At 42.2% G+C, this 23482-nt stretch overlaps 1 protein-coding gene across 14 annotated transcripts in view; it reads left to right on the top strand.

The window, feature by feature from the left end:
- The window catches only part of GRB10 (growth factor receptor bound protein 10), a 395303-nt gene that overhangs the window by 114942 nt on the left and 256879 nt on the right, over nucleotides 1-23482 (top strand). For 12 of the 14 annotated variants that reach the window (XR_008844002.1, XM_056520328.1, XM_056520326.1 and 9 more), the window contains one exon: nucleotides 3518-3602. Coding sequence is in view for 12 of the 14 variants with exons in the window: in XM_056520328.1 (XP_056376303.1) it covers nucleotides 3518-3602 (85 nt within the window). In the remaining 2 variants the exon portion in view is untranslated. Of the gene's footprint in view, nucleotides 1-3517; nucleotides 3603-20075; nucleotides 20239-23482 lie in introns of all 14 variants that reach the window. The other 2 variants (XM_056520333.1, XM_056520332.1) reach the window with 1 other exon arrangement.

Below are 23482 nucleotides of genomic sequence, written 5' to 3'. Positions count from 1 at the left end.
AGTCAAGTCACAATACTCCACTAGCATTCAGAATAGCCAAGGCAGATGGACCTACCATTTTCCCTACCATAGAAGGCAGTCTAAGTTTGGTATTTTGTATCTGAAGTATTAGACTTTCCCTGTTTGCAGAATACCCCTGATCATTTTTATCAGCTCAGAAAATGACTGGTTGAGAGACCTCACAGTTCATAAGGAGAATGCGGAGTGATTACTTTTGTCTGTTACTAGAACAGAACATGCAGTGACACTTTACATAAAACAAAACTTAGTATTTCTTGAAACTGTGCTTGTATGCACTTACATTAGAGCTAAAAATCTTTGTTAGTCTTACGTGACCTGTTAGGGGGTAAAGACTTTCTCGTATTTGGCCACTAGATGGAGCATTTTAATTACGGTAACTTTGAATTTTGTAGTCTGTGTGCACTTGATACCAGTGAGTTTTGATTGAATGGTTAGTGTGTCTGAATTTCAAGAATGCATTAGGTTCAACCCCTCTGGTATGGTCCAGGGAAAGGCACAATTATGGAGGCAGAAACTGGCAAACTGTTATGGGCATAATTTATTCCTCATTTACAATACTAGGGAAAAACTCCTTCCAAAAAATGTAATCTCCAAACTTTCAACCAGGAAGTGGCATGTCCCCTATGGGAGAAGTGTTAGATTTAAAAAAAAAAAAAAATATATATATATATATATATATATATATATATATATATATATATATATATATATATATATATATATATATATAATATATATATTTATATATTATATATATTTATATATTATATATATTTATATATTATATATATTTATATATTATATATATTTATATATTTATATATTATATATATATATATATATATATATATATATATATATATATATATATATATATATATAGCCCCTCTAATAACAATCTAAATCTCTACTTTTTTTTATTTTTTTTAAATGTAAGTGTGGGGGAATAAACAATGTGGTTTTTCTGTGTTCATAAATGTAATCTTATAAATATAATAATGAAACACCACAGTGAATGGCATAAAATTGCCATACATGACTGATCAGGCCAATAGATCGGCACAGACATGGGCTTGATCTTAAAGGTAAAAAGTATAATGAAATAAGACTTAATTAAGTGTAAATCAAAATAAATATATTAAAAAACCCTTTCCCAATAAAGCCCTGTATTGTCACAAAAAACTGAAAGCAAACCTATACGTAATAGGTATTGCCATATTTGTAAAAAGTTACCAATTAAAAGTAGAGCTCATCCCGAAAATTAAGTCCTGACACAATTAATTCGGATATAAAATAAAATTAAATTACGGTAAATAAATTCTTGTGAAATATGAAACGTATATAAAGGCTATATAAATTGGGTTTCGCAATAATCGTACTGAACCTGAGAATAAAGATAACATCACTTTTACTGCACACTGAACACCATAAAAAAAACTCCAGAAATCTATTTTTGATAATATTTGAGTCCATTACAAAAAATACTGCATGAATCATGAAATATTAACTGCTAATATAAAGTGCAGTATGTCATGAAAATACATTCTCAGAATCTCTTAGCTCAGTAAATGGATTTCAAAGTTATTACCTCTTTTAAAGAGACACATGCCAGATTTGAAAAAGGGTCTGATCATGGGGTAAAAACAGGTGGCGTCCTTAAGGGGTTAAGCATATTAATTTTTGTACAAAACGTTTTTTTGTTATCTCCGTAGATTTTATGACGACACTATGTCTCAGTCAAAGTAAAATTAGTCCAGCTTTAAACAAACCCTCACATGGTTTTGTGGATGGAAATTTGAGTTATGGCATTTAAAAGGCGATAAAGGAAATAACCAAAACATGCTATGTAATGAAGTTATAAAGAGGTCTTTATTGTACAATTTAAGATATAAAGTTGAAAATATAAATTTTATGAAAGACAGGAGGCGAGTAATATGTGCAAATCTTTCTTTGCTGACTCTCATAGCAGCAAAATAGTTAATGAAAGATTACAAGAAAAACTTTAAGGTGAAACAAAACATTACAGGTAACTGTAGTAGCCAATCATGTGTGAGGCCAGGTGATAGTCTGTTATGTGAAACTCCTCCCTCTTTCTTCACTGCTCACAAGAGATATGTATATTTCATTACTCTCTCATAGTAATATACATAAAAAATGTTGTATTGTTATAAGATTGCTTATTCTGTTCCCCTTTGATATATTGCCTCTTCATATCTTCCTAAATGTAATATATTGCCCCTTCATATTTGTATCATATATACAAACATTTTCCTTACCCTATCCTTCTCTTCCCTTTGCCCCCCCCCCCCCCCCTCCCTTCGTACACCTCTCAGTTACTGTCATTCACCTCACTGTTCCTGAAAGCTGAACTAATTTATGCAGGCTAAAGTCAGCAACTGCCGAGACGAGAAGTTCGTGACTAATTGAATTACTGTAAGTTCGCTCATCTCTACATGGCTGTATGGGGGCTTATTTTGCGCCATGATCTATATAGTTTTTCTCGGTACCACTTTTTGTATGTATGTGGAACTTTTTGATGACTTATTATAAAATGTCTTTGGGATGTCATGTGACCCAAAAAAGAAATTTCAGCCTTTTTTTTTTTTTTTTTTTTTATAAACACGGTAACAATGTTCATCATAGTGAATCATTGACATATTTTAATATTTTGGATTGTATGTTTAATTTCTTTACCCCCCCCCCCCCCGAAAGGGCACTATACATATCAATCAATCATTAGATTGATATTACTATTCAGTGCTATGCCTAGCACTGATCAGTATAATTGGCGATCTATTGCTCTGTTATGCTAGAAGGCAAACCAGAGTAGCAGATACTAGCCATAGCCACTGGGAGGCAGGTAAGGAGACCTCCCGCGGCCATCCTGACTGTTCAAATCACCGATTTTACAGCGGGTGGAGCTATCAGTCACCTGCAGAATGCTAAAGCTGCTTTATTGATCACAGGATCTGAGGTATAAATGGTGAACATCCGCATGATCACAAATGTCCCCTATACTGGCGGGTCCCTTGCTTCTGATTGCAGCCGGCACCTGCTGTGCATGAAGTGAGCGCAGTTTCTGCATTCTCTTCATGTAGAGGACGTAAATGTATGTCCTGGTGTGTTTTAAGTATCAGCACATCAGGACATATATTTATGTCCATTGTCTTTATAGGGTTAAAGTTTTCATGTGAAATAAATTATTGTAATAAAAATTTTTGTATGGAATTATATTTTTTCTTAAAAAAAAATCCTTCAGGGTTTGAAAGTGCCCTCTTTGAAAAACTGATCTACCTTACATATGGTTTTAGCGGTTACACTCTTGATGCATTTTGGTTTTGTGTAGCTCATTAGCTTTTTGCTAACTAGTTGTCTTAGCAGAATATCTCTTTTGTAACAAGATATTTGCAAATGTAAATTTTATATATGAAATGTTACATGGTTTCTACACCACAGTGCTGTAAATTTTTTTTAAATAATTTTACTGTATTTTCAGGACAATGTGGAACAGACCGCTGCATGCCCACAGAGAGGCTTGGTGGACACTTCCTTTACATCTAAACATATATCATTAAATCCAGGTAAGTGTGTGAGTTGGCTATGAGGTAAAAATGTAAACTCATACTTTGGAATTTTTTATATAAAGGTGACAGAATTTTACCATAAAACTACATGTCACAATGTAATATGTTTTCAATGGGAATCAATGGCTAGAAGCTGGATGATTAGTTGACAGGTCCCCTCACCTGCTCTATATTGGTCCAGAAGCCGATCTGCTGATAGAGCCTGGCTCAGACAGCATGGCATTATTGCATGTAAAAGTCCCATGGAAATTTAAAAAGTGTAAATAAAAATAAAGTTTAAATTACAAATAAGTCCCTGCCTTAATAAAAAAAAAAAAAATGTAATCTCTCCCTTTTCCAAATAACACATTTGGTATCTCCACCCCCCCCCCCCCCCTCCCTATGTCCGGACTACTGTGGGTGGGCAGAGCGGGGGAACCGAACGTTAAGCCCCCCCGATCTGCTATTGGTTGTTGCTTCTGAACGACCAATAGGAGGGGTAGCACCCCTGCCACCTCACTCCTATCCCTTCAGGGGGATCGTGGGTGTCTTGGACAACCCCGATTCCCCCTTATTTTCCGGGTCACCGGAGACCGGTATGACCCGGAATCGCCGCAAATTTCCAGCGACATGGGGGGGTGGTGTTGGTCTCAGGACCCCCCTAAGCATTTGCACGGGGTGCCTGCTGATAGATATCAGCAGCCACCCTGGACGAAAATTCCGACGGGCATACAGGTACACTCTTGGTCCTTAGGGACCACGGGTGTACAGGTACGCCCTGGTACTTAAGTGGTTAATGACAAGGCCTTTTTTTCAAAATTTACATCTCTTTATGTGGTAATAACTTTGCAACGCTTTCACTTATCAACACAATTCAGAGTTTTTTTCATGACATATTTTATAAAACTTAATTTACGTGTTAAAAAAAGTGATACATTTTTTTTTAATTTGCAAAGAATATCAGTTTGTGTGAAATTTGAGAATTTACATTTTTGGCATTTTTTTATCAGATATTTCCATTTGTTTACTTTTGCATCAGTTTAAAATAAAAATTTTTTTTAATACTTTATAAGACTTCAAACTTTTTTAACATATATTTTTTTTCAATTTTTAATGGCATCTTGTTTTCATGCAATAACCCACATTTGTTATAGCTCATTATGATTAAAATGATGAAACCCCCCCCCCAAAAAAATTTGCCCCATTTTGAAAACTAGATCCCCCTAAGGAATTCATCCAGGGGTGTCATGAGTATTTTGACCTTAGTTTTTGGAGCAATCTTATGCAAAGCAAGTGGGAAAAGGAAAGAAGAAAAAATTTTTTTTTTTTTTTTTCCAAATGTCCTCTATCCCCTTAACCCCTTAAGGACACAGCCCATTTTCACCTCTAGGACGCAGCCCTTTTTTGCACATCTGACCACTGTCACTTTAAACATTAATAACTCTGGAATGCTTTTACTTATCAATCTGATTCCGAGATTGTTTTTTCATGACATATTCTATTTTAACATAGTGGTAAATTTTTGTGGTAACTTGCATCCTTTCTTGGTGAAAAATCCCAAAATTTGATGAAAAAATTGAAAATTTTGCATTTTTCTAACTTTGAAGCTCTCTGTTTGTAAGGAAAATGGATATTCCAAATATTTTTTTTTTTTTTTTTTGGATTCACATATACAATATGTCTACTTTATATTTTCATCATAAAATTGACAAGTGTTTACTTTTGGAAGGCACCAGAGGGCTTCAAAGTTCAGCAGCAATTTTACAATTTTTCACACAATTTTCAAACTCGCTATTTTTCATGGACCAGTTCAGGTTTGAAGTGGATTTGAAGGGTCTTCATATTAGAAATACCCCATAAATGACCCCATTACAACAACTGCACCCCCCAAAGTATTCAAAATGACATTCAGTAAGTGTTTTAACCCTTTAGGTGTTTCACAGGAAAAGCAGCAAAGTGAAGGAGAAAATTCAAAATCTTCATTTTTTACACTTGCATGTTCTTGTGGACACAATTTTTGAATTTTTACAAGGGGTAAAAGGATAAAATTTATACTTGAATTTGTAGCCCAATTTCTCTCGAGTAAGCACATACCTCATATGTCTATGTAAATTGTTCGGCGGGCGCAGTAGAGGGCTCAGAATCGAAGGAGCGACAAGGGGATTTTGGAGAGTACGTTTTTCTGAAATGGTTTTTTGGGGGCATGTTGCATTTAGGAAGCCCCTACGGTGCCAAAACAGCAAAAAAAAAAAAAACATGGCATACCATTTTGGAAACTAGACCCCTTGAGGAACGTAACAAGGAATTAAGTGAGCCTTAATACCCCATAGGTGTTTCATGACTTTTGCATATGTAAAAAAAATAAAAAATTTTCACTAAAATGTGTTTCCCCCCCAAATTTCACATTTTTGCAAGGGTTAATAGCAGAAAATACCCCCCAAAATTTGTAACCCCATCTCTTCTGAGTATGGAGGTACCCCATAAGTTGACCTGAAGTGCATTACGGGCAAACTACAATGCTCAGAAGAGAAGGAGTCATATTTGGCTTTTTGAGAGCAAATTTTGCTCGGGGGGCATGTCTCATTTAGGAAGCCCCTATGGTGCCAGGACAGCAAAAAAAACGACATGGCATACCATTTTGGAAACTAGACTCCTTGAGAAACGTAACAAGGGATAAAGTGAACCTTAATACCCCGCAGGTGTTTCACGACTTTTGCATATGTAAAAAAAAATAAAAATTTTTTTTACCAAAAATGCTTGGTTTAGCAAAAATGTTACATTTAAAAAAAAGGTAATAGCAGAAAATACCCCCCAAAATTTGAAGCCCTAGTTCTCCCGATTCAGAAAACACCCAATATGGGGATGAAAAGTGCTCTGCTGGCGCACTACAGGTCTCAGAAGAGAAGGAGTCACATTTGGCTTTTTGGAAGCAAATTTTTCTCTGGGGGCATGCCGCATTTAGGAAGCACCTATGGTGCCAGGACAGAAAAAAAAACACATGGCATACCATTTTGGAAACTAGACCCCTTGGGGAACGTAACAAGGGGTAAAGTGAACCTTAATTCCCCACAGGTGTTTCACAACTTTTGCATATGTAAAAAAATATATATTTTTTTACACTAAAATGCTTGTTTTCCCCCAAATTTTACATTTTTACAAGGGATAATAGCAGAAAATACCCCCCAAAATGTGTAACCCCATCTCTTCTGAGTATGGAAATACCCAATAAGTGGACGTGAAGTGCACTGGGGGCGAACTACAATGCTCAGAAGAGAAGGAGCATCATTGAGCTTTTGGAGAGAGAATTTGGCCATGTGCATTTCCAAAGCCCCCCGTGGTGCCAGAACAGTGGACCCCCCCACATGTGACCCCATTTTTAAAACTACACCCCTCACGGAAGGTAATAAGGGGTGCAGGGAGAATTTACACCCCACTGGCATTTGACAGATCTTTGGAACAGTGGGCTGTGCAAATTAAAAATTTTATTTTTCGTTTTCACAAACCCCTGTTTCAAATATCTGTCAGACACCTGTGGGGTGTAAATGCTCACTGTACCCCTTGTTACATTCCGTGAGGGGTGTAGTTTCCAAAATGGGGTCACATGTGGGTATTTATTGTTTTGCACTTATGTCAGAACCGCTGTAAAATCAGCCACCCCTGTGCAAATCACCAATTTAGACCTCAAATTTACATGGTGCACTCTCCCTTCTGAGCCTTGTTGTGCGTCCCCAGAACACTTAGCGCCCACATATGGGGTATCTCCGTCCTCAGGAGAAATTGCGTTACAAATTTTGGAGGCTTTTTTTCTTTTACAGCTTGTGAAATTTTAAAGTATGGGGCAACACCAGTATGTTAGTGTACAAAAATGTTTTTTTTTTTACACTAACATTCTGGTGTAGACCCCAACTTTACCTTTTCATAAGGGGTAAAAGGAGAAAAAGCCCCCCCAAAATTTGTTAGGCAATTTCTCCCGAGTACGGCGATACCCCATATGTGGCCCTAAACTGTTGCCTTGAAATACGACAGGGCTCCAAAGTGAGAGCGCCATGCGCATTTCAGGCCTAAATTAGGGATTTGCATAGGGGTGGACATAGGGGTATTCTACACCAGTGATTCTCAAACAGGGTGCCTCCAGCTGTTGCTAAACTCCCAGCATGCTTGGACAGTCAATGGCTGTCCGGAAATGCTGGGAGTTTTTGTTTTGCAACAGCTGGAGGCACCGTTTTGGAAACATTGCTGTAGGATACGTTTTTCATTTTTATTGGGGGGGGGGGGGGAAGGGGTGGTGGGGGGGGGGGCAGTGTACGTGTGTATATGTAGTGTTTTACTCTTTATTTTATGTTAGTGTAGTGTTTTTTAGGTTACATTCACACTGACGGCGGATTACACAGAGTCTCCCGCTAGGAGTTTGAGCTGCGGCTGCTGCAGTTCAAACTTGAAGCAGGGAACTCACTGTAATCCGCCGCCAGTGTGAATGTAACCTGTACATTCACATGGGAGGGGGGGGGGCAAAAGTACAACTCCCAGCATGCACTGACAGAACGTTCATGCTGGGAGTTGTAGTTTTGCAACAGCTGGAGGCACACTGGTTGGAAAATACTGAGTTAGGTAATAGAACCTATTACCTAACTCGGTATTTCCCAACCAGTGTGCCTCCAGCTGTTGCAGAACTACAACTCTCAGCATGTACTGATTGCCAAAGGGAATGCTGGGAGATGTAGTTATGCAACAGCTGCAGGCACGCAAGTACAACTCCCAGCATGCCGAGACAGCCATTTGCTGTTCCTGAATGCTGGGAGTTGTAGTTTTGCAAGATTTAGAGGGGTTCAGGCTGGAGATCACTGACAGTGGTCTCTAAACTGTGGCCCTCCAGATGTTGCAAAACTACAAATCTCAGCATGCTAAGACAGCAAACTGCTGTCTGGGCATGCTGGGAGTTGTAGTTTTGTAATATCTGGAAGGCTACAGTTTAGAGACCACTGTCAGTGATCTCCAGCCTGAACCCCTCTAAATCTTGCAAAACTACAACTCCCAGCATGCCAACACAGCAAACAGCTGTCAAGGCATGGTGGGAGTTGTAGTTTTGCAACATCTGGAGGGCGACAGTTTAGAGACCACTCTCTAAACTGTCGCCCTGCAGATGTTGCTAGGCAACAGACTCCCGGACACGCGGCGTCATACTCGCCTCCACCGCCGCCGTGATCACAGCCGCCGCCGGGTAAGTGACCGCCGCTGCCGCCACTACACGGTTCCCCCCGCTGTGCCCGGACACCGATGGGTGGGCATAGCGGAGGGGAACCGAACTTTAACCCCCCCGCCGCCAGTCTGCTATTGGTCGGTCGCTCGACCGATCAATAGGAGGGGTGGCAACCCTGCCACCTCACTCCTATCTCTTCAAGGGGGATCGAGGGTGTCTTGGACACCCTCGATCCCCCTTATTTTATCGCGGAGCCGCCGTTGATGGGCAGGGGGAGAGCGCTTCCCCTGCAAACACCATAGATGGGGTTAATGCTGCCGGGACCGGCGCGATCGCGGCCCCGGCAGCTGCGGTGGGACTCCAGCTGTGATTGACAGCTGAGTCCCACCCGCGATCTCCTGCGCTGCCCGCGGCAGAGCAGGAGATCGCTTGGACGTATGCATACGTCCATTTGCGCGAACGTGTAATTCGCCTGGACGTATGCATACGTCCAATAGCGGGAAGGGGTTAAGGACAAAGCGTTTTTCTGTTTTTGGACTTTCGTTTTTTTCTTCCTTACCTTATAAAAATCATAACCCTTTCTATTTTCCACCTAAAAATCTACGTGGGCTTATTTTTTTGCACCACCAATTCTTCTTTGTAATGGCATCAGTCATTTTACCCAAAAATGTACAGCAAAAAAAAATCCATTGAAAAGCCATTTTGTAAATTTTGGGGGCTTCCGTTTCTACGCAGTACATTTTTCATACAAATTACACCTTATCTTTATTCTGTAGGTCCATACGATTAAAATTATACCCTACTTATATAGGTTTGATTTTTGCCTTGCTTCTGGAAAAAATCATAACTACATTTATGAAAATTAACCCCTTAAGGACGCAGGACGTAAATGTACGTCCTGGTGAGGTGGTACTTAACGCACCAGGACGTACATTTACGTCCTGTGCATAACCGCGGGCATCGGAGCGATGCCCGTGTCATGCGCGGCTGATCCCGGCTGCTGATCGCAGCCAGGGACCCGCCGGCAATGGCCGACGCCCGCGATCTCGTGGGCGTCCGCCATTAACCCCTCAGGTGCCGGGATCAATACAGATCCCGGCATCTGCGGCAGTGCGCGATTTGAATGAATGATCGGATCGCCCGCAGCGCTGCTGCGGGGATCCGATCATTCATAACGCCGCACGGAGGTCCCCTCTCCTTCCTCCGTGCGGCTCCCGGCGTCTCCTGTTCTGGTCTGTGATCGAGCAGACCAGAGCAGAAGATCACCGAAAACACTGATCTGTTCTATGTCCTATACATAGAACAGATCAGTATTAGCAATCATGGTATTGCTATGAATAGTCCCCTATGGGGACTATTCAAGTGTAAAAAAAAAAAAAAAATGTAAAAGTAAAAAAAAAAAGTGAAAAATCCCCTCCCCCAATAAAAAAGTAAAACGTCCGTTTTTTTCCTATTTTACCCCCAAAAAGCGTAAATTTTTGTTTTTATAGACATATTTGGTATCGCCGCGTGCGTAAATGTCGGAACTATTAAAATAAAAGGTTAATGATCCCGTACGGTGAACGGCGTGAACGAAAAAAATAAAGTCCAAAATTCCTACTTTTTTAATACATTTTTTATAATTTTTTTTAATAAAATGTATTAAAAGTTTTTTATAAGCAAATGTGGTATCAAAAAAAAAGTACAGATCATGGCGCAAAAAATGAGCCCCCATACCGCCGCTTATACGGAAAAATAAAAAAGTTAGTACGTTTATAATCCCTTTATTTTGATGACCTCTAATTTGGTTAAAAAGTTAGATTTTTTTTTTTAAGCGCAACAATAATATAAAAGTATGTAATAATGGGTATCATTTTAATCGTATTGACCCTCAGAATAAAGAACACAGGTTATTTTTACCATAAATTGTACGGCGTGAAAACGAAACCTTTCAAAATTAGCAAAATTGCGTTTTTCGTTTTAATTTCCCCACAAAAATAGTGTTTTTTGGTTGCGCCATACATTTTATGATATAATGAGTGAAGTCATTACAAAGGACAACTGGTCGCGCAAAAAACAAGCCCTCATACTATTCTGTGGATGAAAATATAAAAGTTATGATTTTTAAAAGGCGAGGAGGAAAAAATGAAAACGTAAAAATTAAATAGTCTGAGTCCTTAAGGCCAAAATGGGCTGAGTCCTTAAGGGGTTAATACGCTTAAATATGTTCTTAAATATGTTTTTGTTTTGATCGGACTCTTTGATCGTTTTTTTTTTTTTTTTAATGGTATAAAATATTACCAAAAATATGCTATTTCAGACTTTTGAATTTTTATAAGTGTACGCCATTGACCGTGCAGTTTAACAATATATTTTTATAGTTTGACATTTACACATGCGGCGATACCACATATGTTTATTTTTATTTACATTTTTTTTTTAAAGGGTAAAAGGGGGTGATTCTAACTTGTATTAATAGGGGACTATAACATGCAGTACATTGATCTCTCATACTGATCAATTCGATGGCATGGCATAGATCAGTGTTTCTGCCGCTTGATTGCTCCTGCCTGGATCTCAGGCATGGAGCAGTCATTCGGCGATCGGATGCTGAGGAGGCAGGTAGGGATCCTTCTCACATCCTGCAAGCTGTTCGGGACGCCGTAATTTCACTCCAGTGCTCCCGAACAGCACCACTGTTTTAAGCGGCAATGTTTACTAGCGTTTTAGATGCGGTAATCAAGTTTTGATCGCTATGTCTATAGGGTTAATGCTGGATATCAGTCGTCTGATGATTTCCGTCATTAGCCGTGGGTCACGGTTGCTTATAGCAACCGGGACCCACCGGGTATGATGTGTTCTGGGGGGACAATGGACTCTCCTATGATCAACCATGGCATCCAGACCTTGTCAAATTTCTTGGCAATTTACAATAATGTACAACAGTACATATTAACTAAATTGAACCACCGAGCAATGGTAGAGGGAAAGTATTCTTCCAGGCCATAATCAGAACTTAGGAACCCAATAAGTAGGCGCTTATGGGAGCCGGATTCGAAATGGTTAATAACACCCAACAGACAAAAAGGGGAAAACACAAAGGGAAATTCCAAGTGGTCTGTCAAGAACTGCAGCACCTCCCTCTACACTAGGGCAATTCCACATAGCATGTAAAACAGTGCCCACACATGCATGGCATTGAAAACTGACATCGGAAGAAGAGACACCCATGCGGAACAACCTATAGAGTGTAATATAAACGAAGGACGAGCCGAACCTGAATAAGCATATCCCGAGCACTAACCACCTTGGGGTAGTAGATCTTAACAACTTCCCTCCACTGATCAACCGTCAAATCAAGAAGATCCTCTGCCTACTTAATAAAAGCCAACTCAAAGGTGAACCCGCCGATTGAAGTAATGCATAATCCTTAGTCAAAAGTTTAGTGAGTTCAGCGATACCCAGAATCAACTCCACCTCAGTAAAGGCCGGGGTCACGTCAAGAGAGCCAAACTGCCCCACCACCGTGTGTCTCAGCTGGAAGTACTGAAACTGGGCACTCCGAGGGAGATGGAAGTGGTCACACATTTCTTGTAATGAAGGGAAAGCAGGAAACTCCCCAAACAAGTGCATGGCAAATTTTACTCAATGAGCGCTCCAGAACCGGCAGCCTCCAACTCCTGCAGGTGCTCAAAGTGAGGATTCCCGCACAGGGGTGCCCTGGGAGACATTACCGGTAGTGGAAAGCGTCTAAAAACCACCGACCACACCTGATAACAGCTGTACACACACCCGGTACAGAGGACCAAACTGTAGGGCCCCCAAAACCCCCCGCAAATACAGCATTCCACAGAATCAAAGGCTTTATAGACGTCCAAGCTAACAACATAGCTGCAGCAGAAGGGGATGGATATGTGAAGGTGCAGTCTTTGTACATTGGTTTTATGCCAGGGAGAGCTACAGACATCAGTCTGGTCAGGATGGATGACAGCACCTATAACCCTACGCAGGTGATTAGCCAATACTTAAGCCAGGAGTTTGATATCTACATTGAGAGAAATGGGTCTATAGAAATCCTGTAGTCCTGATCCTTTCCTGGTTTGGGACTCACTAAACAGATTCCATAAAGTAGAAATTGGCCACTCCTCATTCGCCCTGTACCAGTCGCCAATCATGCCATCCAACCCTGGGGTCTCTCCCGATTGTTGGGACGCAATAGCCCCTGAGATTTCCTCATCAGAGAAAGGGGCATCCAACGCGGCAGCCTGAGTCGGATTTAAGGGTGTTAGAGGCACACTCCTCAAAAGGGACACTAAACCAGCCAAAAAATTTGGTAATTGAGAGGTATAAAGAGCACTATAGAAATCCCGAAACACCTCATTAACGGTCAGTTTCTAGCGTCCCAGTTGCCCCCTAATACATGTGATGGCAGCGACAGGCCTACTCACCCTAGCCAAATACGCCAGCAGCCTACCATTTTTATCCCTAAAGTCAAATAATGCAGCCTCCCCTATCCACCAGTTTCTTTTGAATCTTCTCTTTCTGAAGTATGAGAGCCCTTTGAACATTCAACCATTTATTTTCATTGTCAGGGGAAGGATTCCTCACTACCTCTGCTTCCAAAGCCCCAATATCAACCTGCAATGCCCTTTCTCTAGCCGAGTAAGTCCTCCTTTGGCCTGAAACCCCCGCCATAAACGCTCCCCGAACATGCGCCTTATATCCGTCCCATTGTACTAACTGATCAGGGTGAGACCTATTATGTTCCCAAAAGCAAGTATGGGCTTCTAGCAATGATGCCTCCACTTACCTCCTCCTGCAACCAGCCAGGATGCATCCACCAGACCTTAGAGGACTGACAAGGGCCCAAACACAAGGACAATAAGATAGCGGAGTGGTCAGAAATCCCCCTAGTGGTGTACCGGACATCTCTTACCAGAGGTAGAAGATCAGAGGAGGCATAAGCCAGATCTATCCTGGAAAATGATTTATGTACTGCTGAGTAATAGGAGAATAACCGGTCAGAAGGCTACTTCCAGCGCCAAACCTCAGTAAGGGACAATGCCATACTCCAGTTGTTGAGACTAGGGGAGCCAGTGTCAGCTGCACCAGTGTGCTGACACGCGAATCTGGAACCGCATTGAATTCCCCTATGAGAACAGGCAGAGAAGGAAACGTTAAGTGTGGACGTGATATATTCTAAGACCTCAACATGGAACGGAGGGGGAACATACACAGACAAAAACAGAAAACAAAAGGAGTGTAGGGAGCACTGTATAATCACAAACCTACCAAAATGATCACAGGCCACTTGATCAATGACCAGGGGAATGGACTTGGTTACCAAAAGACTCCCCTCACAGAGGACGAATAAGTGGAGTGTTATCCCCTCACTATCCAAGCACTCTTCAGTGCAAGTATTTTCTGACCAGTTAAGTGGGTTTCTTGTAAGCAAATAAGGTGTGGGGACTGCGTCTTGACTAAAGCCAGACTTGGAGCCCCTTTGAATTTGGCGTTAATGGGTATCCTGGGAATTATTTTTGACTATGCTACAGGAGCTGTAAAGTTAGTGTAGTTCATAATATAATGTCTGTACCTGTGTGTGATGCTTTTCTGACAATTCTTCTGTGATTTTCACCTCACTATTTATTTTTACCAGCATACAAAATGACTGTTGTCTCAGATTTTTCCCAGCTTGCAATGCGGCCGAGACCTGACTCACTAGTCAGCTGATGACAGGGAGCCTGTCTGCTTCAATGGGTGGAGGGATCAATCTGCAACTAATTCAACAGCTGGAGGCACCCTGATTGAAAACCACAGGTCTGCAGCTCATTTATGTTTCAATGGGTGGGGTGGTTGATGTGTGAGAAGGAGGAAAATAGAATTGTGGGATTTGTAGTAAAAAAGAACAGTCAAATAGGAAATACAAGTTCACAAAAAGCTAGCCACAGTGTTATTGTAATCTCACGACTTAGCCATTTAGCCCCAAGACAAACGCAGATCCTTCCTAAGCATGTCCATTACTGTCTGCCAGGTACATGCTAAAATCACCTTATGGTGGATAACCCCTTTAAGGCCCCCTAACATTCCAGCTCATGATTTTAAGGGACCCCATTTAACTATACCCTACAACACCATCTGCAGTATAACTGCCACCAGACAGAACACACCGGCCCCCCCAAATGGAATGAGATAGAGCTGAAGGCGCACCTGGGAAACAGCACCACCCGAGGGACTCTGGGAACTCACACCTCTCATACCACAGACTACACAGACAAACCGAAAAACAAATACAGAACATAGCAAATACATCCCAAATAATACCCTGTCTGACACTAAAACTCATTTAGACACAGACCCTGAAACGCTAACCTAGCGGAGGTAGCAAAAGTCCTAGTGACCTTAACAGTCGCACACCCTCCCACCTAAATAACCCCATTGAACTAAAAGAAACTAGGGCCAACTCACTAATGGACGCATTATGAAGGCCGGAGAATCTAAAGAAAAACTCCATGGTCAAAACTCAATGAGGGGAACTAGAAGAGATGTCCTAACTAACCCCCTACTCTTGCTAACTAACACATTAAGGCAAAACCAAGGATCTTTATAACTGGTCAGTCTGGAGGGGCTGCAGCAGGAGCCGTGTCCACCCACTGCAGAGCCTCTGTCAGATGTGAAGAATCGGGTGTTCGCCCCATCCTCCGCACAGAGGGGCCGGGAACAGCATGGCATAGTAGTAGCCCTTAAAACGGAGTCGGCTACGGACTTCAGTGAATTTATGCCTCTGGCTACGCAGCTCCACGGAGAAATCTGGATAAAACGCCACCCTGTCATTAAAGCGTACTTCTCCTTTAACCCCTTAAGGACTGAGCCCTTTTTCAGCTTAACCTCTTAAGGACCCAGGGCGTATAGATACACCCTCACACCCTGGGCCTTAAGGACCCAGGGCGTATCCATACGCCCTGGCGTTTTCCGGTCCCTGCCGCGCGCCGGGCAGAGATCGGAAGCGGATGCCTGCTGAAATGCTTCAGCAGGCATCCAGGGCAAACTCCGAAGGGGGCCATGTAGGCCTCCCATGTCTGCGATCGCAGCAAATCGCGAGGGAAATCGCCCCTGCCATCTGCAGCGATACCGGGCTGATCGGGTCTCTGGGACCCGACCGCCCGGTAACTTTTCATGATCCCGGTTGTCACAGATGGCCAGGACCATGCTGGAGGCTAGGAGCTCCTCCTATCCCCTGCAATTCTTTGGTTAGCTAACCGACCAATCGCAGGGGGGGGTGGGGGGTCGCGGTTACTTCCTCTCGTCCTCTCCGGACTTCCAGGGGCCGGGCAGGGCGGGAGGAAGACCGGGGGACGCGACGGGGGAGTGCTGGGGCCTGGCCCCGATACTTACCTCGTCTCTGAAGACCCGGATCCCGGGGGCAGAGACGGCGGCGGTGGCGACAGGTGAGTTGATCTTCGGCGGCGTCGCGGGACCTTTGCAGCGGTCCAGACTGCTCCATCTGGTCCCCTTACACTACAACTCCCAGCATGCCCAGACAGCCCTTGGCGTCTGGGAATGCTGGGAGTTGCAGTTTTGCAACATCTGGAGGTCCACAGTTTGGAGACCACTGTGCCCTTCCAGATGTTGCAAAACTACACATCCTCAGCATGCCCTTACTGTCCAGGCATACTGGGAGTTGTAGTTTTGCAACATCTGGAAGGGCACAGATTGGGAACCACTATTAGTGATCTGAAAACTGTAGTCCTCCAGATGTTGCAAAACTACAACTCCAAGCATGCTGGGAGTTGTAGTTCGGCAACATCTGGCTCTAAAGATGTTGCCGAACTACTACTTCCAGCATGCCGGAGAATGTTTGGGAGTAGTGGTTTTGCAACAACTGGAGGCACACTGGTTGGGAAACATTGTCTGTTTCCCAACCCATGTGCCTCCAGCTGTTGCAAAACTATAACTACCAGCATGCACTGATAGACTGTGCATGCTGGGAGTTGTAGTTTTGCAACAGCAGGAGGTTCCCCCCCCCCTTGTGAATGTACAGGGTACATTCACATGGGCAGGGGGTTTACAGTGAGTATCAGGCTGCAAGTTTGCGATGCAGCAAATTTTGCGCGGCAGCTCAAACTCGCAGCGGGAAACGCTCTGTATTCCCCCGCCCGTGTGACTGTACCCTAAAAACACTACACTACACTAACACAAAATAGAATAAAAAGTAAAAACACTACATATACACATACCCCTACACAGCCCCCCTCCCCAATAAAAATGAAAAACGTCTGGTATTCCACTGTTTCCAAAATGGAGCCTCCAGCTGTTGCAAAACAACTCCCAGTGTTGCCGGACAGCCGTTGACTGTCCAAGCATGCTGGGAGTTTTGCAACAGCTGGAGGCACCCTGTTTGAGAATCACTGGCGTAGAATACCCCTATGTCCACCCCTATGCAAATCCCTAATTCAGGCCTCAAATGCGCATGGCGCTCTCATTTTGGAGCCCTGTCGTATTTCAAGGCAACAGTTTAGGGCCACATATGGGGTATCGCCGTACTCGGGAGAAATTGCCTAACAAATTTTGGGGGCTTTTTCTCCTTTCACCCCTTATGAAAAGGTGAAGTAGGGGTCTACACCAGCATGTTAGTGTAAAAAAAGTTAATTGTTTACACTAACATGCTGGTGTTGTCCTATACTTTTCATTTGGACAAGAGGTAAAAGGGGGAAAAAAGACCCCCCAAAATGTGTAATGCAATTTCTCCCGACTACGGAGATACCCCATATGTGGGCGCAAAGTGCTCTGGGGGCGCATAACAAGGCCCAGAAGGGAGAGTGCACCATGTACATTTGAGGTGATTTGCACAGGAGTGGCTGATTGTTACAGCGGTTTTAACAAACGCGCAAAAAAAAAAACGCATGTGACCCCATTTCGGAAACTACACCCCTCATGGAATGTAATGATGGGTGCAGTGAGAATTTACACCCCACTGGTGTCTGTCAGATCTTTGGAACAGTGGGCTGTACAAAATTTTTAATTTGCACAGCCCACTGTTCCAGACACCAGTGGGGGGGAATTGCTCACTGTACCCCTCATTACATTCTGTGAGGGGTCTAGTTTCCAAAATGGTATGCCATGTTTTTTTTTTTGTTTGTTTTTTTGCTGTTCTGGCACCTAAATGAGACACGCCCCCGAGCAAAATTTGCTCTCAAAAAGCCAAATATGACTCCTTCTCTTCTGAACATTGTAGGTCGCCCGTAGTGCACTTCTGGTCAACTTATGGGGTACCTCCATACTCAGAAGAGATGGGGTTACAAATTTTGGGGGGTATTTTCTGCTATTAACCCTTGCAAAAATGTGAAATTTGGGGGGAAACACACATTTTAGTGACATTTTTTTACATTTTTTTTTTTTACATATGCAACAGTCATGAAACACCTGTGGGGTATTAAGGCTCACTTAATTCCTTGTTACGTTCCTCAAGGGGTCTTGTTTCCAAAATGGTATGGCATGTACTCTCCAAAATCCCCGCAGAACACTTTACATAGACATATGAGATATGTGTTTACTTGAGAGAAATTGGACTACAAATAGAAGTATAAATGTTCTCCCCCTTGTAAAAATTAAAAAATTGGGTCTACAAGAACATGCGAGTGTAAAAAATGAAGATTGTGAATTTTCTCCTTCACTTTGCTGCTATTCCTGTGAAACACCTAAAGGGTTAAAAGGCTGACTGAATGTCCTTTTGAATACTTTGGGGGGGGGGGGGGGGAGGGGGGTAGTTTTTATAATGGGGTCATTTGTGGGGTATTTCTAAGATGAAGACCCTTCAAATCCACTTCAAACCTGAACTGGTCCCTGAAAAATAGTGAGTTTGGAAATTTTGTGAAAAATTGGATAATTGCTGCTGAACTTTGAAGCCCTCTGGTGTCTTCCAAAAGTAAAAACTTGTCAATTTTATGACGCAAACATAAAGTGGACATATTGTATATGTGAATAAAAAAAAAAAAAAATTACATTTTGAATATCCATTTTCCTTACAAGCAGAGAGCTTCAAAGTTAGAAAAATGCTAAATTTTCAAATTTTTCATCAAATTTGGGGATTTTTCACCAAGAAAGTATGCAAGTTACCAAAAAATGTTACCACTATGTTAAAGTAGAATATGTCATGAAAAAACAATCTCTGAATCAGAATGATAACTAAAAGCATTCCAGAGTTATTAATGTTTAAAGTGACAGTGGTCAGATGTTCAAAAAATGGCCAGGTCCTAAGGTGTAAAATGGCTGGGTCCTTAAGAGATTAAAGGGGTACTCCGGTGCTTACACATCTTATCCCCTACCCAAAGGATAGAGAATAAGATGCCTGATCGCGGGAGTCCCGCAGGTGGGGATGCCCATGATCATGCACGCAGCACCCCGTTTGTAATCAGTTCCCGGTGCGTGTTCGCTCCGGGTCTGATTACCGGCGACCACAGGGCCGGCGGCATGTGAAGTCACGTCTCCGCCCCCGTGTGACATCACGCTCCGCCCCTCAATGCAAGCTTACGGGAGGGGGTGGTCGCCGGTAATCAGACCCGGAGCGAACACGCTCCGGGGACTGATTACAAATGGGGTGCCACGTGCATGATCCCAGGCATCCCCAGCTGCGGGACTCCCGCGATCAGACATCTTATCCCCTCTCCTTTGGATAGGGGATAAGATGGGTTAAGCACTGGAGTACCCCTTTAAGGACGCAGCTCTTTTTTGCAATTCTTACCACTATCACTTTATGCATTAATAACTCTGGGATGCTTTTACCGATTATTCTGTTTCCGAGTGTTTTTTCGTGACATATTCTACTTTAACGCGGTGGTAAATTTTCGTCGTTACTTGCATCCTTTCTTGGTGTGAAAAATCCCAAAATTTTATGAAAATTTTGAACATTTTGCATTTTTCTAACTTTGAAACTTTCTGCTTGTAAGGAAAATGGATATTCCAAATAAATTATACTGATTCACATATACAATATGTCTACTTTTATATTTGCATCATAAAGTTGACATGTTTTTACTTTTGGAAGCCATCAGAGGGCTTCAAAGTTCAACAGCAATTTTCCATTTTTTTTCACACAATTTCAAAATTGGAATTTTTCTGGGACTAGTTCTGGATTTGAGGGGTCTTCATATTAGAAGTACCCCATAAATGACCCCATTATAAAAACTGCACCCCCCAAAGTATTGAAAATGACATTCAGAAAGTGTGTTAACCCTTTAGGTGTTTCATAGGAATAGCAGCAAAATGAAGGAGAAAATTCAAAATCTTCATTTTTTACACTCTTATCTTTCTTGTAGACCCAGTTTTTGAAATTTTACAAGGGGTAAAAGGAGGAAAAGCCCACAAAATTTGTAACCCAATTTCTCTCGAGTAAGGAAATACCTCATAAGTGGATGTCAAGTGCTCTGTGGGTGCGCTACAAGGCTCAGAAGGGAAGGAGCGACAATGGGATTTTGGAGTGTAAGTTTTTCTGAAATGTTTTTTTTTTTTTTTTTTTCTGTTCTGGCACCATAGGGGCTTCCTAAATGTGATATGCCCCCCAAAAACCAACATGGCGTACTATTTTGGAAACAAAACCACTCAAGGAATGTAACAAGGGGTACAGTGAGCCTTAACACCCCACAGGTGTTTGACGACTTTTCGTTAAAGTCAGATGTGTAAATGAGAAAAAAAATTTCACTAAAATGCTGTTTTTTCCCCAAATTTTACATTTTTGCAAGGGGTTATAGGACAAAATGCCACCCAAAATTTGTAACCCCATCTCTTCTGAGTATGGAAATATCCCATGTGTGGACGTCAAGTGCACTGCTAGGGAACTACAATGCTCAGTCACAGTTGGCTTTTGGAAAGCAAATTTTGCTTCAATGGTTTTTTGGGGGCATGTCGCATTTAGGAAGCCCCTGTGGTGAAAGAACAGCAAAAAAAACCACATGGCATACTAGTTTGGAAACTACACCCCTCAAGGAACGTAACAAGGGGTACAATGAGCCTTAACACCCCACAGGTGTTTGACAAATTTCTGCTAAATTTGGACAGGAAAATGAAAAATTTGATTTTTTTTTTCACTAAAATGCTGTTACCCCAAATTGGAGAAAGAGTATGGAAATACCCTTATGTGGATGTAAAGTGCTCTGTGGGCAAACTACAATGCCCAGAAGAGAAGAACGCCATTGAGCGTTTGGTGAGAGAATTTGGGGCCATGTGCGTTTACAAAGGCCCCCCCCCCCCGTGGTGCCAGAACAGTGGACCCCCCCACATGTGACCCCATTTTGGAAACTACATACTTCACAGAATTTAATAAGGGGTGCAGTGAACATTTATACCCCAGTGGCATTTGACAGATCTTTGGAACAGTGGGCTGTGCAAATGTAAAATTTAATTTTTCATTTTCACGGACCACTGTTCGAAGAATCTGTCAGACACCTGTGGGGCGTAAATGCTCACTGTAACCCTAATTACATTACGTGAGGGGTGTAGTTTCCAAAATAGGGTCACATGTGGGTGTTTATTGTTTCGCATTTATGTCAGAACGGCTGTAAAATCAGCCACCCCTGTGCAAATGACCAATTTAGACCTCAAATGTACAAATCTACGAATACTGGAAGCCTGTGCTAGCATTTCTCCTGCGGTGTTGCTATCAGTGTGTGAAGAGTGGGAGAAGAGTGTTGCATTGACTCAGATGCCGTGATCTGTACTGATCACAGCATCTGAGGGGTTAATGGCTGACATCCGCGCGATGTCAGCAGCCGGGACCTGCCGTGTATGACGCGAGCACCGCTCCGATGCTCGTGGTCATACACAGGACGTAAATGTATGTCCTAGTGCGCAAAGTACCGCCAAACCAGGACGTACATCAACGTACTTGGTCGTTAAAGGGTTAATGTTTAGGGCCACATATGGATATATCTAAATATGTCAGAATTAAAGGGAGGATGGATTATATTGGGGAAAAATGTAATCTTTAAATTCCGCCTCCACTTTGCTTTCATTTCTGTAAAACTCCTAAAGGGTTAAACTTTTAAATGCAGTTCTGAATACTTTAAGGGGTCGAGTTCAGATTTTGAAATTTTCTTGAAAAAGTGAAACAATGCTGCTAAACTTCTTTAAAAAAAAAAAATAAAAAAAAAAATCTTCATTTTTTTTTTACACTCGCATGTTCTTGTAGACCCAGTTTTTGAATTTATACAAGGGGTAATAGATGAAATACCCCCCCAAAATTTGTAACCCAATTTCTCTCGAGTAAGGAAATACCTCATGTGTATGTCAAGTGTTCGGTGGGCGCTGTAGAGGGCTCAGAAGGGAAGGAGCGACAATGGGATTTTGGAGAGTGAATTTTGCTGAAATGGTTTTTGGGGGGCACCTATGGTGCCAGAACAGCAAAAAACCTCCACATGGCATACCATTTTGGAAACTACACCCCTCAAGGCACTTAACAAGGGGTCTAGTGAGCCTTAACACCCCACAGGTGTTTGACGACTTTTCGTTAAAGTCGGATGTGTAAATGAAAAAATAATTTTCACTAAAGTGCAGTTTTTTTCCCCAAATTTATCATTTTTACAAAGGGTAATGGGAGGAAATGCCAACCAAAATTTGTAACCCCATCTCTTCTGAGTATATAAACACCCCATGTTAGGACGTAAAATGCTCTGCAAGCGAATTACAATGCTCAGAAGAGGAGTCGCATTTGGCTTTTGGAAAGCACATTTTGCTGAAATGGTGTTTGGGGGGCATGTCGCATTTAGGAAGCCCCTAGGGTGCCAGAACAGCAAAAAAACAAAACACATGGCATACTATTTTGGAAACTACACCCCTCAAGGAACGTAACAAGGGGTACAGTGAGCCATAACAGCTCACAGGTATTTCACGACTTTTTGTGAAAGTTGGATGTGTAAATGAGAGAAAAAATTTTTTCACTAAAATGCTGAGTTTTCCCCGAATTTTACATTTTTACAAGGGGTAATAGGAGAACATGACCACCAAAATTTGTAACCCCATTTCTTCTGAGAATGGAAATACCCCATGTGTGGATGTCAAGGGCTCTGCTGGCGCACTACAATGCTCAGAAGAGGAGGAGCGCCATTGAGCTTTTTGAAAGAGAATTTGTTTGGAATGGAAGTTGGGGGCCATGTGCGTTTACAAAGCCCCCCATGGTGCCAGAACAGTCAACCCCCCCCCCACATGTGACCCCATTTTGGAAACTACACCCCTCACAGAATTTAGTAAGTGGTGCAGTGAGTATTTACACCCCACTGGCGTTTGACAGATCTTTGGAACAGTGGGCTGTGCAAATTAAAAATTTTATTTTTCATTTTCACGGACCACTGTTCCAAAAATCTGTCAGACACCTGTGGGCGTAAATGCTCACTGTACCCCTTATTACATTACGTAAGGGGTGTAGTTACCAAAATGGGGTCACATGTGGGGGGTCCATTGTTCTGGCCCTATGAGGGCTTTGTAAACACACGTGGCCTTCAATTCCGGACAAATTTTCTATTCAAAATCCCAATGGCGCTCCTTCTCTTCTGAGCATTGTAGTGCACCCGCAGAGCAATTTACATTCACATATGGGGTATGTTCTTACTCAGGAAAAAAGCCCCCCAAAATTTGTAACCCCATTTCTTCTATTTTCCCTTGTGAAAAGGAAACATTTTGGGTAACACCAGCATTTTAGCAAAAATACTTTTTTTTTTTTTTAATCATTTTC

This window comes from Hyla sarda, chromosome 5 (assembly GCF_029499605.1).
Source record: "Hyla sarda isolate aHylSar1 chromosome 5, aHylSar1.hap1, whole genome shotgun sequence".
NCBI lineage: Eukaryota > Metazoa > Chordata > Amphibia > Anura > Hylidae > Hyla > Hyla sarda.
This window is presented reverse-complemented; position numbering and strand designations above follow the sequence as displayed.